Source organism: Nelusetta ayraudi, unplaced genomic scaffold, assembly GCF_046127955.1.
Source record: "Nelusetta ayraudi isolate G7.1 ecotype Tasmania unplaced genomic scaffold, CSIRO-AGI_Nayr_v1 ptg000120l, whole genome shotgun sequence".
Taxonomy (NCBI): Eukaryota; Metazoa; Chordata; class Actinopteri; order Tetraodontiformes; family Monacanthidae; genus Nelusetta; species Nelusetta ayraudi.
Genome location: NW_027466170.1, coordinates 2,443,808 through 2,458,169, shown reverse-complemented (window position 1 = coordinate 2,458,169; position 14,362 = coordinate 2,443,808). Strand labels below are relative to the sequence as shown.

At 48.3% G+C, this 14,362-nt stretch overlaps 1 protein-coding gene and 4 non-coding genes across 5 annotated transcripts in view; 1 reads left to right on the top strand and 4 right to left on the bottom strand.

The window, feature by feature from the left end:
- The window catches only part of ltbp4 (latent transforming growth factor beta binding protein 4), a 36,753-nt gene that overhangs the window by 21,770 nt on the left and 621 nt on the right, over positions 1–14,362 (top strand). The window contains exons 12-38 of the mRNA XM_076049853.1: positions 700–876; positions 2,428–2,565; positions 2,687–3,448; positions 3,647–3,778; positions 4,305–4,433; positions 4,713–4,838; positions 4,922–5,035; positions 5,144–5,263; positions 5,441–5,554; positions 5,798–5,917; positions 6,016–6,135; positions 6,506–6,625; positions 6,766–6,891; positions 7,113–7,238; positions 8,129–8,251; positions 8,818–8,949; positions 9,027–9,152; positions 9,794–9,937; positions 10,241–10,507; positions 10,636–10,713; positions 10,831–10,959; positions 11,254–11,394; positions 11,530–11,682; positions 12,248–12,364; positions 12,640–12,823; positions 13,218–13,519; positions 13,718–13,867. Of these exons, the coding sequence (XP_075905968.1) occupies positions 700–876; positions 2,428–2,565; positions 2,687–3,448; positions 3,647–3,778; positions 4,305–4,433; positions 4,713–4,838; positions 4,922–5,035; positions 5,144–5,263; positions 5,441–5,554; positions 5,798–5,917; positions 6,016–6,135; positions 6,506–6,625; positions 6,766–6,891; positions 7,113–7,238; positions 8,129–8,251; positions 8,818–8,949; positions 9,027–9,152; positions 9,794–9,937; positions 10,241–10,507; positions 10,636–10,713; positions 10,831–10,959; positions 11,254–11,394; positions 11,530–11,682; positions 12,248–12,364; positions 12,640–12,823; positions 13,218–13,519; positions 13,718–13,867 (4,470 nt within the window). The remainder of the gene's footprint in view (positions 1–699; positions 877–2,427; positions 2,566–2,686; positions 3,449–3,646; positions 3,779–4,304; positions 4,434–4,712; positions 4,839–4,921; positions 5,036–5,143; positions 5,264–5,440; positions 5,555–5,797; positions 5,918–6,015; positions 6,136–6,505; positions 6,626–6,765; positions 6,892–7,112; positions 7,239–8,128; positions 8,252–8,817; positions 8,950–9,026; positions 9,153–9,793; positions 9,938–10,240; positions 10,508–10,635; positions 10,714–10,830; positions 10,960–11,253; positions 11,395–11,529; positions 11,683–12,247; positions 12,365–12,639; positions 12,824–13,217; positions 13,520–13,717; positions 13,868–14,362) is intronic.
- trnam-cau (transfer RNA methionine (anticodon CAU)) lies at positions 1,183–1,255 on the bottom strand. Its single transcript has one exon. It is a non-coding gene; the product is annotated as a tRNA-Met (tRNA).
- Positions 1,501–1,573, bottom strand: trnam-cau (transfer RNA methionine (anticodon CAU)). The gene has a single exon. It is a non-coding gene; the product is annotated as a tRNA-Met (tRNA).
- trnam-cau (transfer RNA methionine (anticodon CAU)) lies at positions 1,861–1,933 on the bottom strand. Its single transcript has one exon. It is a non-coding gene; the product is annotated as a tRNA-Met (tRNA).
- Positions 2,177–2,249, bottom strand: trnam-cau (transfer RNA methionine (anticodon CAU)). Its single transcript has one exon. It is a non-coding gene; the product is annotated as a tRNA-Met (tRNA).

The following is a 14,362-nucleotide window of genomic DNA, read 5'->3' as shown; positions in this document are numbered from 1 at the left end:
GTAATTTCTTGGAGACTCAGCTGCTCCATTGTGCCTTGGCTGTTTGTTCCTGCTTGTGCTGCTTGTCTTCCTTTTTTGGAAAGTGAAAGCCACAGCCCACCACAAAATCTCAAGAAATCAAAGACGTGGTTTCTGCACAGAGATTGTATTTACACCACAGCTGGTGGAAACACCCATCTTTTAAACCATGTAGAAACCATGTGCAAATCCCATTCGGCTCCCTGAGGTTGGGCCATAAGTGTTAGTGGTTGAGTTTACAGATGATACGATGAATTTCCTCCTTAGATAAGTTGTAATAAAAACCATTGTACTTACCTCCATCAGTTAGCTGCTTGTCCATTATTGGATCCAGATTTCCTTCTGTGCGGTGTGACCCAAAAACTGAATAGTTCCAACATGGAATGTTAGAAGTCAGCTCGATTAAAATTGTGTTTTTTGGTCCTGGTTCCAAATAAGTAAAAACCCGTAGCGAGCTACAAAATCAAACTTCTGCTTCATTTTCATGTTCTCGTGGAAACACGGTGGCCGTGATGTCAGAGCATGCTGCTAAGTCTCTGTTTGGCTGGATCGCTGGGAGCGAGCAGCATGTTACTGGTCGTGCATGTCGAGCTTTGTCCACATCTCGATGGATTTCCCAATGAGCTTCATGCAGTTCTTTTTTCTTACTCACTTTGTTGTTCTGCCGTGTGTCTCCTGCAGCCCACACCGTGATATCAGAAGAGAAGGGTCAGTGCTTCCGCGTTCTGGGCTCGGGTCAGGGTCCATCATCCTGCTCCCTTCACATCCTCAGGAACATCACCAAACAGATCTGCTGCTGCAGTCGAGTTGGGAAAGCCTGGGGACCAGACTGCCAGAGATGTCCCTACTTTGGATCAGGTTGGTCAACTGTCCATGGAATTTTAAATGAATTTTAAATGACTTTAAAAGCTCATGAAATGAGATGATGCCATTACATGAAGCCTCACACGGAGCAACTTTTTTTTTTTTTTAATGAGGTGGAAATGGTCCGCAAATTGAAATGGTTAACAACAAAGCTTGTCTAATATTATGAAACGCAAATGTGGACATTAAATTGTACCTCAAATTTTGCACATTGAGCACCTGTACCCTATTCCTTTTAGATGTGGCTCAATCCTATTCACACACAAATGAGACATGGTTTTGTTACCTCGTTAAAAGAGTTGCCCCGTGTGAGGCTCGAACTCACGACCTTCAGATTATGAGACTGACGCGCTGCCTACTGCGCCAACGAGGCCTGGAGATGGTGGAAAATGATTGTGTTTTTTAGCGTTAGACAATTTTATTTCGCCAAGAGGTCCCTAATAAACCAACGGAAAATTATTTTACAAGAGCAAAGTGATGTTGCAAATGGTCCCATCTATGGCACAGTAAAGCTGTTTCAGTCGGGAGTCAATGTGCGGAGTGTGGTCCATGTTTGCATTGCATTGTGTGTGACAAAGCACGTGGCTTTGCAGCTTATTGTCACCTGATCAAAAACACTGCCCCGTGTGAGGCTCGAACTCACGACCTTCAGATTATGAGACTGACGCGCTGCCTACTGCGCCAACGAGGCCTGGAGATGGTGGAAAATTGTTGCAACAAAATAGCATTCATGTACAAGTGGGGTTTTGAAAGACAAGGGTTTTTTTGTCCTTTTTTGTCACAGGTTACAAAGAGCTCCATCACAAACCAACAAAATATTATTTTATAAGAGCTGAGCGATGTTGACAGTGGTCCTTTCATGACTCAGTAAAACTGATTCAGTTGGGGGTCAGTGTACGTGTCATGTGAGGTGTGATGTCCATGTCTGCATTGCATTGTCTGTAATAAAGCAGCTTTGCGTGATTTGTTTAAAAGAGTTGCCCCGTGTGAGGCTCGAACTCACGACCTTCAGATTATGAGACTGACGCGCTGCCTACTGCGCCAACGAGGCCTGGAGAAGGTGGAAAATGATTGTGTTTTTAGTGTCAGACAATTCTTTTTCCAAGAGGTCCCTAATAAACCAACGGAAAATTATTTTTGCAAGAGCAGAGTGATGTTGCAAATGGTCCCATCTATGGTATAGTAAAGCTGTTTCAGTCGGGAGTCAATGTGCGGAGTGATGTCCATGTTTGCATTGCATTGTGTGTGACAAAGCACGTGGCTTTGCAGCTTATTGTCACCTGATCAAAAACACTGCCCCGTGTGAGGCTCGAACTCACGACCTTCAGATTATGAGACTGACGCGCTGCCTACTGCGCCAACGAGGCCTGAAAGTGTGCGAGTTTGAGTCCCACAAGGGGCGGCTGTTTTAACCCAGTGATACTTGGCAAAAGATCATGGCTCACTCTAGCTTTGTCTCACAATTTGAAATGCAAACGTGAACATCACACCTCACATTTCTCCTTCTTCCTTCTTACTGTGTTTTTTTTTGTCCTCTCCATATAGTGGCCTTTAGGGAGATCTGTCCAGCCGGTCCTGGTTATCAGTACTCAGCCTCGGCTCTCCAGTTCAACCAGAGAGTCACTGAGCAGCTGGGAAACAGAGGGGTTTCATTGGTAACCCACACCGGCAGCGGGAATCAGGGTACAGCGTTTCGATCAAACCCCAGTGCTTGCTGGACTCAAACCTGTGTTGCTGCTAAACCAGAATTTTTTGCTTTTTTGCTGCAGAATCAGCTTCTATTCTTCTGTTCCTTCCTTTTCAGATTTTAGAGCTGGCTCCAGCAGCAGCACCTCTACAGTGCTGCAGAAACCCTCTACCGGAGCTGGACCTGATGCATCTTCAGTAACTGGATCCAGCAGAGGGTCAACTGGAAGTACACATACACATACACATACCCACTCCAGACCTAGTCCACCCCAGTCTCCTCAGCCACAACCCCAGTTTCCAGTGACACAACCCCAGACTCCCCAGTACCAGCCAAGGCCCCAGTCTCCTCAGCCTCAACCCCAGACTCCCCAGTCCCAGCCAAGGCCCCAGTCTCCAGTGACACGACCCCAGACTCCCCAGTACCAGCCAAGGCCCCAGTCTCCTCAGCCTCAACCCCAGACTCCCCAGTCCCAGCCAAGGCCCCAGTCTCCAGTGACACGACCCCAGACTCCCCAGTTCCAACCCAGGCCCCAGTCTCCTCAGTCACAACCCCAGTCTCCACCATCCCAGACCCTACCTCAGCCAAGGCCCCAGTCTCCACCACCACAGTCCCTACCTCAGCCCAGGCCCCAGTCTCCATTGACACGCCCCCAGACTCCCCAGTCCCAGCCCAGGCCCCAGACACCACCTGTACAGCGCGAGCCTCACCCCCGTCCAGCCAGTCCCCCCATCTCCAGGCCTATTCAACCAGGCAGCGCTGGAACTACAACCACACAGGACAAACCATGGAGTCCAAACCAACCTAGAACGCCACAGAACCAACCTGATTCCTCTTCATCACGAGCAGGACAGCAGCCTCAGACCACCGGGAGGCAAGGTATCAGTTTGTTTATTCATTATTTGCTACCTATACTATTGCTACCTGAAGGTTTGCACTTCCATCCTTGTTGTCATTGCGATCCTACAAAGACAAAAAAGACGATCTACTCTACTGTGTCCTTCAGCTTACACTTTGCATCTGGTAAGAAACAAAACAGGAAGCGATTAATTCATCTCAAATCTAATCGGTCCTCAGCGAGCAGTCAACCCGTTCAACCGTCAACTCGAGGCGATTCTCTGTCCGCCCAGCCCAACAGCCAGGGACACGGGTCGAGGCCAAGCGGAGGAGTCCCTCTGCCGACTGCCAGGCCCACGAGTCGAGTCCAGAGTGAGTAGACGCTGGGGCGGAGGGAGCGCCGAGACAACGCCAAGATTGCTGCACATCAAAGCATTCCTCCACCACACAGAGTGTGGCTGTAACCGAAGCGAGACTGCAGACCTCGAGGACACACTGTATTCTGCTTTCTGTTATTATTTAGAGTCTCAAAACAGGCAAACAGGCATCTGTCTTTGCTTTGTGTGGGAAGTCATGCGCGCGCACACACGCACACACATACACAGGCATACCTGTCAATGCATGTTAGCCAGCAACAGTCTTTTTGAGAAGCCAAAATAGTTTGAAGCCCATTTTTTGGAATTACACTTTCTATCATATACGAATATGAAATTCCCAATTTGAACCACATTGTTGTCCGGAAGCAAAGCGAGGAGGGCAGCGAAATCACAGCAGCACCAACCACAAACGACAAACAGGAACTGCTAATCGGGCAGTTCACACACACAAACTATAAATGGCACAAGAGTAAGGAGTCTGTATCTGTGTGTGTGTGTTTGTGTGTGTGCGTGCGCAGCAGTGCGAAGTGTGTGTGAGAGCAGACCGGCTGTTTGTGGACGCGGACGCTGCGTCGATCAGCCCGGCGGAAAACACACCTGTGTGTGTGATCCAGGTTACCAACTCAACTCTCAGCGCACGTACTGCCAAGGTGAGTGTGCATGAACACACACACACACACACACACACACACACACAAACACATCTCATCTGTTTATTATCTGTTCTTTTTTTTTTTTAAATAGTTTGGATACTAATTGATATGCGGATATTAGCATGATTCACTTCTGATTTTACGGGATCCATTTAACCAGCTTATATTAACACAATACGTGTTCATCTGTGTGTGTGTGTGTGTGTGTGTGTGTGTGTGTGTGTGTGTGTGTGTGTGTGTGTGTGTGTGTGTGTGTGTGTGTGTGTGTGTGTGTAGATGTGAACGAGTGCGCTCAGTCTCCCGCTGTGTGTCCAGTGGGGCAGTGTGTGAACGCAGCTGGCAGCTACAGGTGTGTTTGCCCGTCTGGATACAGGAGCAGCAACCAGCAGACCAGCTGTCAAGGTGACGTCTGCTTCCTGTTTGTTGGCTTTGCTTCCGTGACACGATGTCACATCTGACAGCGAGTCGCCCCGTCTCCCCCTCAGATGTGGACGAGTGCCAGAACAATCCCTGCGGCAACGGCCGCTGTGACAACACGCCGGGCAGCTACAGGTGTGTCTGTCGCCTTGGTTACAAGTTCAGCGGCAACACCTGCACAGGTAAGGACACAACGCAGCCTCAGCTTTGAAAGTGACCTGCATCCCAAAAAAAAAATATATATATAATTGGGCTTTATTTATTCGTAATGTACTTGCTGTGTGCTTCAGATGTGGACGAGTGTGACGACGCCCTCCAGTGTCCGGGTCAGGAGTGCATCAACAGCCAGGGCTCGTACCGCTGTGTGTCCTGTCAGCCCGGATACAGACTCCTCAACCGGATCTGCACAGGTTGAACGCACCTTTTCTTCTTCTTCTTCTTCTTCTTCTTCTTCTTCTTCTTCTTCTTCTTCTTCTTCTTCTTCTTCTTCTTCAGTTTAGTGGGATACTCTCAGTTGTCCATGTGAGAAAAGACTGAGTTTAGCGGTCAGGTTCTCTGCTGAGTCTCTCCGACACGTTTGTCTGCAGACATCGACGAGTGCCATCAGGCTCCCTGCTCCAACGGGCGCTGTGAGAACACGCCAGGAAGCTACCGCTGCGTGTGTCGCCATGGTTTGAGGCTCCAGAACAACACCTGCACAGGTAAGGAGGTGGATCTGTTTATGCACTTAACAATACAATACGCTTATTTTTAGAATTTGTTGTGTAAATATTAGGGCTGTCAGTCTAAATTTTTAATCGCGATTAATCGCATTAGAGTCCTGAGTTAACTCGCGATTAATCGCAAATTGATTGTGATTTTTTTTTTTTACCATGCTCTATATATAACTTAACAAGATATTTATTGTGTTTCTTTCTTCTCTGGGTGTGATTGTGTTTGTTCAGATGTGGACGAGTGTGCAGACCCATCTCAGTGTCCCGGCCAGATGTGTGTGAACGCTCTGGGATCGTATCGCTGCGTTTCATGTCGAGCAGGATACACACTCATCAACAGGCAGTGCACAGGTGCATTTGACAATAAAAACAATTTCAAACACACACGGACACACACACACAAACATGCACGCACGTGCACATTCATCCATTGCCCATTCTCTCTGCAGATATTAATGAGTGTGAGGCTGGCGACCCTTGTCCTGGGCAGCAGTGTGTGAACGCAGAGGGATCTTACAGCTGTGTGAGCTGCCAGCAGGGCTACCGCTCTGTCAACGGAAAGTGTGCAGGTAAGCATGCGTGCACACACACACGCACACAAAAATACAAAAACACACAGGACATTACTTTACTTACTTTATTCTTTATTTCAAACGAAGGGTCCATAGTTAGACGGATACAGCAAACATATAACACAGAGAATAAAAGAGAATAAAACTACAGGCATAAAAATAAAGATTTACACATTTGCTACCGGTGTCTCCAGAACAGTACAGTTCGCTTTGAACAGAGATATTTTAACATCATCTGAACATTAATAAAACCTGCGAGCATATGAACTTAACTTAACTCTGATCAACCTTCTAGTGCTGTCATATTAGCTGACTTTAACGTGTGTGTGTGTGTGTGTGTGTGTGTGTGTGTGTGTGTGTGTCTTAGACGTGGATGAGTGTACTCAGGCCTCCCAGTGTCCTGGTCAGCGGTGTGTGAACACATTGGGATCGTACCACTGTGTTTCCTGTCAGCCTGGATACAGCCACCAAGATGGCTCCTGCAAAGGTGATAACACACAGAAACACACACGCACACACTCACAGACACACTCCTATATTGTGGCAGTCCTTCACTTTGTGTCAGACTGGAGTCTTTCAGAATCATTGATTGAGTTCTTCCCACCCCGCCCCTCTGCATCGCTCCAGATATTGACGAGTGTGCGAGCAGCGGCGCGTGCGAGGCAGAGCGAGTGTGTGTGAACACCCTCGGCTCCTTCAGGTGCGACTGCCGCCCCGGATATCGGACCTTCGGCCTGGGGAGGCAGTGCCGAGGTGAGTTCACCGCCACCAGGGGGGTTTGTCTGGTCTCACAGTGAGAGTGAGTTTAGTCTGGAAACATGACGGAGAATCTGTGTGTGTGTGTGTGTTGTGTGTTTTGTGTGTGTGTGTGTGTGTGTGTGTGTGTGTGTGTGTGTGTGTGTGTGTGTGTGTGTGTTTGTGTGTGTTTGTGTGTGTGTGTGTGTGTGTGTGTGTGTGTGTGTGTGTGTGATCAGATATCAACGAGTGTCTGGAAGGGGATTTCTGCTTCCCACGGGGGGAGTGTGTGAACACGGCCGGGTCCTACATGTGTGTGTGTTCCCAGGGATTCACACTGAGCGACAACAGGACGTCATGCCTCGGTGAGTCCGTGTCAGAGAGTCTAGCAGAGTTTTCTCTGTGAAATAAAACAGCGGCAATGAATAACAACTTTATGTGACAGTCTTACATACTTGGTAACAAATTCATAAACAAGTTAAAACAAATGATATTAAAATAATAAATCAGAATAAGACACTCTGAGTCATAGAGCAGATAAAAACAAGATGTAGAAGTGTTGGATATTTGGGAAAATAAAAATCACCATGACGAGGTCAGAGTGGAACATGTTTCTGAAATCAGATGTCGCATGTGTTGAAGCCATTACAGAGGACGAGTCCTGAAGTCTTCTTTCCCCCTCGTCTGAATCTTTATGAGTTGTCGCTTTTTGTTGAAACGTTAAAGCTTCTCATCCTGGCAGCTGACCGAATCCGTATATAGAATAAATTGTTTTATCATATGAAGCTTCAGCTGATTGCACTAGGAGTGATGTTATGATTACAAAAAACACATCTATATATTTTTCATTTGACTCTTTGGGCTCAGGTGGCGCACACATCATCTGCTTGTGCTGGGGCGGTTGCCATGGAAACCGCCTGTTAACCACTTTTAAATGGCCTGTTTTCTTAGAGGCATTTAAACACACAACACAACCCAACCGGTAATGAATCTGAATTTGCACCTGCGTCTTAGTTAGTTTTCTTTGGTCTGGTTCCTATTTGGGAACAAGTCCTCCAGTCACCGGTCCAAACAGAGCCATATTCTCTGAGCGTTTGCAGATACAGTAGAAACAAATGTTCCTGTAAGAGGAGGTGATGTAATGCTGATGTCATCTTTGGCACGTTCCAAAAATGACATGATCCTTAATGTGTGTGTCTGTGTGTGTGCGTGTGCACGCGCGTGCGTGCGTGCGTGTGTGCGTTCCGCTCCCCAGACGTGGACGAGTGTGTGAAGCCCGGTGTTTGTTTGGACGGTCGCTGTGTGAACACCGAGGGCTCCTTCCACTGCCAGTGTCAGAGCGGCTTCACCACCAACCCAGAGAGGACGGCCTGCCTCGGTACACACACACACACACACACACACACGGCTGTGTGTATTGTCAACTGTGTATTTTTGTCATCTTCACTTGCTTTTGCATACTCATGAGTGACAGCTGAGGGCGGGTCTTGGGCACAGCGCCCCCTTGTCCTTCATCACTGGCCCCAAATGAACTGATCAGGCTGGCAGTGACAGGGGGACAAACTCCAACAGTCTTGAGTACATCAGCTGGAGACCATTTGGACTTGACTTCACAAGGGCCTCCGCATCCCTTGTGATTTTCGCTTCTCTTTTTGCTTTTTTGACCAGCGTGTCCACCCTTGAAGGTCCTTACACACCGGGCAATAGGCCGAGCGATCCCGAATAAACGACACCAAAATGTGAATTTTTCCTGTCCACACCTAGCATGAGGTGCTTAGCGTATAAAGTTCACGAAGCGAATAAAGGATGAAGGAGGAGAGAAAGACAATGGAGTCGACCGCACCCTCAAGTGATGATGTCCTGGTGATGATGGTTGGATTAATAAAGATTAATAAACAGTTCAAATGCGCTGATTGGTCGACTCCCCTCCCCCGTCCCTCTCAGATATCGATGAGTGCGTCTCCTCTGGAGGGTCAGTCTGCGCGTCCCAGCGGTGCGAGAACACCATCGGCTCCTACCGCTGCTTCACGTCCTGCGAGCCGGGCTACCGGGTCACACCGACGGGCAACTGTGTGGGTGAGTCTCAGCGCTACACACAAGCGCACACACACACACACAACCCGGGAACGTCCTCACTCTTCGTTCTCCATCAGACATCAACGAGTGCGCTAACCTGACGGTGTGCGGGGAACACGCCTCCTGTCAGAACCTGATGGGAACCTACCAGTGTGTGTGTCACCAGGGCTTCATCTCCACCACCGACGGCAAGGCCTGCGTAGGTACGGACCCCATCAGAGACACACCACTGGCTGCGCTTCCAATACAGTTCTCCTCCATCTAAACATTACACTTGAAGTGAGCTGATGACGTGACCCAGTACGTCACGTCCAGCGTGTAAATGCGAAAAAAGTGTTTTCATGACACCTTTGCGATATACCTCCATATGGATACGTCTGAAAAACCTCCTCATGAGAGCGTCAAAACCTCTTAGCCGTATTTGAGTTCGTTTTTCTAACTGCTAATGTTTCCATTAGCAGTTTTTTTTTATTGCGATATTTACGTTTTGCGTAGTTCTAGGGGTCATGGAAACGCAGCTACTGTCGGTGTGGAATATTTCAAGTAGTCAAAAGTGACGTAGCATTAGCAGCTAGCGTGTTTCCAGGAGACATTGGAGAAGTTGATAGATGAATAATTTGCATGTTTTTATATTATTTATATTTATGTGATGTCTATGTTATTAATATGTCTTTATGAATTAGAGCAGATGTTTACTAGGATAGCGATTGTGTAAAACAAAAACATCCTCTCCTCCTGCTCCTCAACCACTTCCTGTCTCTCGCTTCTCTCTCTCTCTCTATTCCTCTTTGTCCCTCCCCTTCCTCCTCCACCCTCCTCATCGCACTTCTGTGTCGTGCCCCAGACGAAGATGAGTGTGTGTCCCTGCCCGGTGTGTGCGGCCCCGCCCGCTGCGAGAACGTGGAGGGCTCCTTCATGTGCGAGTGCGAGCGTCCGGGACAAGAGTTTGACGCCGCCACCAGACGGTGCTTGGACACCGTCCCGTCAGGTGCCTGCTGCCCTGCGCTCAAAGGTCCAGGGTGGAACATTTTGAAGGAAGCCCGTATTCGTATTTAGGGCACTGTTAGGCAGGCTTCCTTAAAATCTGCCAGCAAACTAGACAACAAGACCCTTGTTGCTCTATGATGTAAATCAAGCCAAATTTTACACACTGGACCTTTAACACAGCCGCTAGTTAGCAAAAATCACAACACTCAACAACAAAATTTTATTCAAGATTTAAGAATTTTCTTTGTCACATGCTCTTAGGATGTGAAGTGAAATGTAAATGTATTCACTGACCCCCCTGTAGACGTCCTGCCACGGTTCCCGTCCTCGTCCTCCCCCTCCTCGCCCTCCCGCCCTGGCGGAGGGGCGGGGCTGGCGGCGGCGGCGGCGGGGCTGCCCCCCCTGCCTCCCGCCCACCCCGGCGAGCTGAGGGAGTGCTACTACAACCTGGACGAGCGCGGCACCTGCAGCCTGCTGGCCACCAACACCAGCCAGCAGGAGTGCTGCTGCACGGTGGGCGAGGGCTGGGGCCTCGGCTGCCAGTATCACGCCTGTCCGTCCATGGACTCAGGTGAGGGCCACGTCCGCCACGTGACGCTGCTGACGCAGTTTATTAAAGTCGGGTACAAGGTACCTAACATGGACGTCGCTGATGAGGATCAGTTGGGTGACTGACGGCTTCTCTTTGTGTGTGTGCAGCTGATTTTCTGACTCTGTGTCCCAGCGGGAGAGGATACATCACCACTGGATCGTCCACTGTAGCCTTCAGCTACAGAGGTAGAGACACACACACACACACACACACACGTGCATACACACACCTCAGCCGAGGGGTGTTAGGATGAAATAACATCCAGACTAATTTGTTGTTGTTGTTTTATTTCCCCCTCTCAGACGTAGACGAGTGCAAACGTTTCCAGCCGGAGGTGTGCAAGAACGGAGTGTGTGTCAACAACATCCCCGGATACAACTGCTACTGCACCAGCGGATACGTCTACAACAGCACGCTGCTGGAGTGTGTGGGTGCGTATGCATATTTATGCACTATCATATCATCCAGATATGACAGTGAGAGTCTTTATATGGACCCAAACAGGTTTGCTTCAAGTCATAATAATATCCTTTCATTTAACCTGCTGTCCTCATTGTTACAGCAGCAACTGTATAGTGCAAAAGATGGACAAATATATCAATTAAAAGAAATAAGGCAATAAAAAAATAAAAATCAAATATTTGTAGGGTATAATAGGGAAGAAAAACAAGGTATATACATCTTATGGACAGTTGGATGACCAAAGTCTCTCCTGCTCGCCACAGATCATGACGAGTGCGAGGAGGAGAGCTGTGTGGGCGGAGCCTGTGTCAACACGGTGGGCTCGTACTACTGCAGCTGCCCGCCCCCCCTGGTGCTGGACGAAACGCAGCGCAACTGCGTCAACTCCTCCCACCTCACCTTGGGTAAGCCGTGGAGAGACAACAAGGAGGACGCCCCCCCCCCCCCGGAGGCCAACACACACGACATGACAAACGTGATGTTTCCTTCTTTCTTTTGAGCGACCCCTCTGTGTCTCGCTCTTCTTGTGTGTGCTGCAGATGAGAACCTGTCGGTGTGCTGGCAACACGTCACCGCCGACCTGATGTGTCAGAGCCCCCTGCTGAGAGCTCAGGTCACCTTCATGGACTGCTGCTGTCTGTACGGGGACGGCTGGGGCATGGAGTGCGCCCTCTGCCCACCCACCGACTCCGGTAATTCACTTGTGCCATTTGGTTCAGTCAGGATTTTATGCTTAAAATAAATAAATAAATAAATCTTACGGTTTACATGTGTACAGAAGCGCATTTTCTGCCACCCTATAAAAAACAGGGCTCAGTATCACATTGTAACGTGAAACTGTCATGTTATTTTGTGACAATTTTTTTTTTTTTGTTTGTTTTTTTTGAAAGTTTCATGTTATAACGTGATACTGAGCCCTGTTTCTATCTAGTGTGGCAGCAGACTACAGAAGTGCATCAACTCCAGTTGATTGAAAAGGAACCCACAATAGCACAGCGATCCAAAGGATTTTTGGGGTTCCTCGAATCTCGTTGAATCTAGCTCTGTAAGCTGTGTACAAATACAATAAAGTGGATCTTCTAAAAACGTAGCTTAATGACTGAAAACAGCGATTAACTGTCACCAATATTCACATGGGAAATACAGGAATTTAAAATTCCAGCTGGGCATGAGTTTTAGTTTTTTCCAAAAATACCTTTAGACTGTTCAAAATGCATTTCACCTGCTGGAATAATAATGTCGCTGTGTATTGCACAGAGGAGTATGCCAGTCTGTGCAGCTCCCTCCTTCTTGCCGTGTTCCCGGACAGTTATCCAGACGTCCCTGGACCAGAAACTGGACTGAGACCAGGAGGAGGACGAGGAACCGCAGCAGGCGGAGGAGGAGGAGGAGGGAGAGGAGGAGGAGGAGGAGGAGGAGGAGGAGGTGAGACTGAACAGGCCTCTGCTTCTGCTCACATGTCTGATTATCATTTCATCCATCTCATCTTCAGTCATTTATTTTAATAAAACGTCTTTTTATGCTTTTTATCATGAATTTTTAACTTGATATGTAAAACCTTGACACAAAGTCATTGTTATTATTGTTGCTGTTGCTGCTGTGATGACGATTTTCTGTTTGTGTATTTGACCCTGTGTAATTCCCTTCAGGACCTCCGTACTTCCCTCCTTACGGTGCCGATGCCTTCCCCCCGCCTGTGATTCCTGGTCGGGACTACGGTGGTGGAGACTATGACGATTACTCACCAGTAGAGGGCAGCAGGTCGGGCTTTGGAGGCAGGACGCCTGCTGGCTACGGCCCACCAGACAGAACCTATCCAAGGCCAGACTTTGGGTAAGAACACTTCTGGAACCTCAGCCAGTGAGAATTGAGTGATTTGTTCGAGCATGAAAATAGTACAAAAAAAAGTACTAAATCAGTTGAACAAAAAAAAAACAAAAAAACATGAATGAAATAAGAAAAGAAATCCAAAGGAGGAGGAAGATTCACCCTGTTGACTTCACATTTCATCTGCATTTCATTACAGTCTTTATCAAAACGCCTTAAAACAAGATATTCTATGCAGCTATTAAACATTATCAACTATTACATTACTACAATTGTATTATGATTCTATTACAGCACTATTACCATATTCTACATATTATACCTAGGCACAGCGAATATTATGCACATGCACTATATTAGTACTATGAAATAACTCAGTTTATAAATCTCTGTCTGTCAGTGCTGGTTTCTACTCGGAGGGAGACTTTGCCATCCCCGAAGGTTCTCCACTCCGGCCCCCCTCGTACCGCCTCCCTCCGGACCCCCGGGCCGAGACAGCGTTTGGGGCTCGGCCTCCTCCGTCCCGGTCCGACGGCGCCCGCCTCAGCCTGGCGCCGCTGCCCGATGGCCTGTACCGGGAGACGGGGGGGGAGGAGGAGGAAGAGGAGGACGTTTCGTCCTGGAGGCGCGGCCCACCCTTCCCTCCGTTCACTGGGAGGGGCGAAGGAGGAAGAGGAGGGGCGCCGAGTCGAGTATATGAGAGTGAGTGATTGGGATGAAGAAGATCACCAGGCTGTTGTGTCATTTAAGTTAAATCTACAGACGCCACAGTTCATGCAAATATAGATATGTACATAAAAACATGGCTAAAAAACGAATTGTGCTGCTTTAGAGCAGGCGTGGGCAAACTACGGCCAGGGGGGGGGCCATAAGCTGATTGTCCTCCGTTGTTATCGGCAGGGCGCTACGAGTCGGCCGGCCTGAGCACAGCAGACGACTGCGGCATCCTGCACGGCTGTGAGAACGGCAGGTGCATCCGAGTGGCCGAGGGATACACCTGCGACTGCTACCCGGGATACGAACTGGACATGACCACCATGACGTGTATAGGTACGTTTTGAAGGCTCCCGACAAAGAGAAAAAAAGCTCAGATCGTCTCCTCGATCACTCTTGGAGTGAGAAGCGTCTGTCTTGAGGTTGCACACAGCTAAAGTCACGAATGATTTTCTCATGTGGCTGTGGCCAAAGTGCGGACCTCACAAGTCTTAATGTCACTTCACTCCCTCTTTCGCGCATGACGTCTCCCAGCTATCTCGGCCACGTCACAATTATTTTATCTCCACCGGTTTCCTCATTCTGAGGCTGTAAATGGAGGTGAAAGATTCCAACATTCAGGCAAATCTTATGATAAGAGTTGCTTCTGTTCATTTCCACATTCTTCTTCTTCTTCTTCTTCTTCTTCTTCTTCTTCTTCTTCTTCTTCTTCTTCTTCTTCTTCTTCTTATTCCCTGTTGATTCTCAGTGCTTACAACCGAGTGTTGCTTTGCAGAGATTGTGTGATAACAGGCGGCAATACAACTGTTTCATAGAGATGAAGGCAATCAG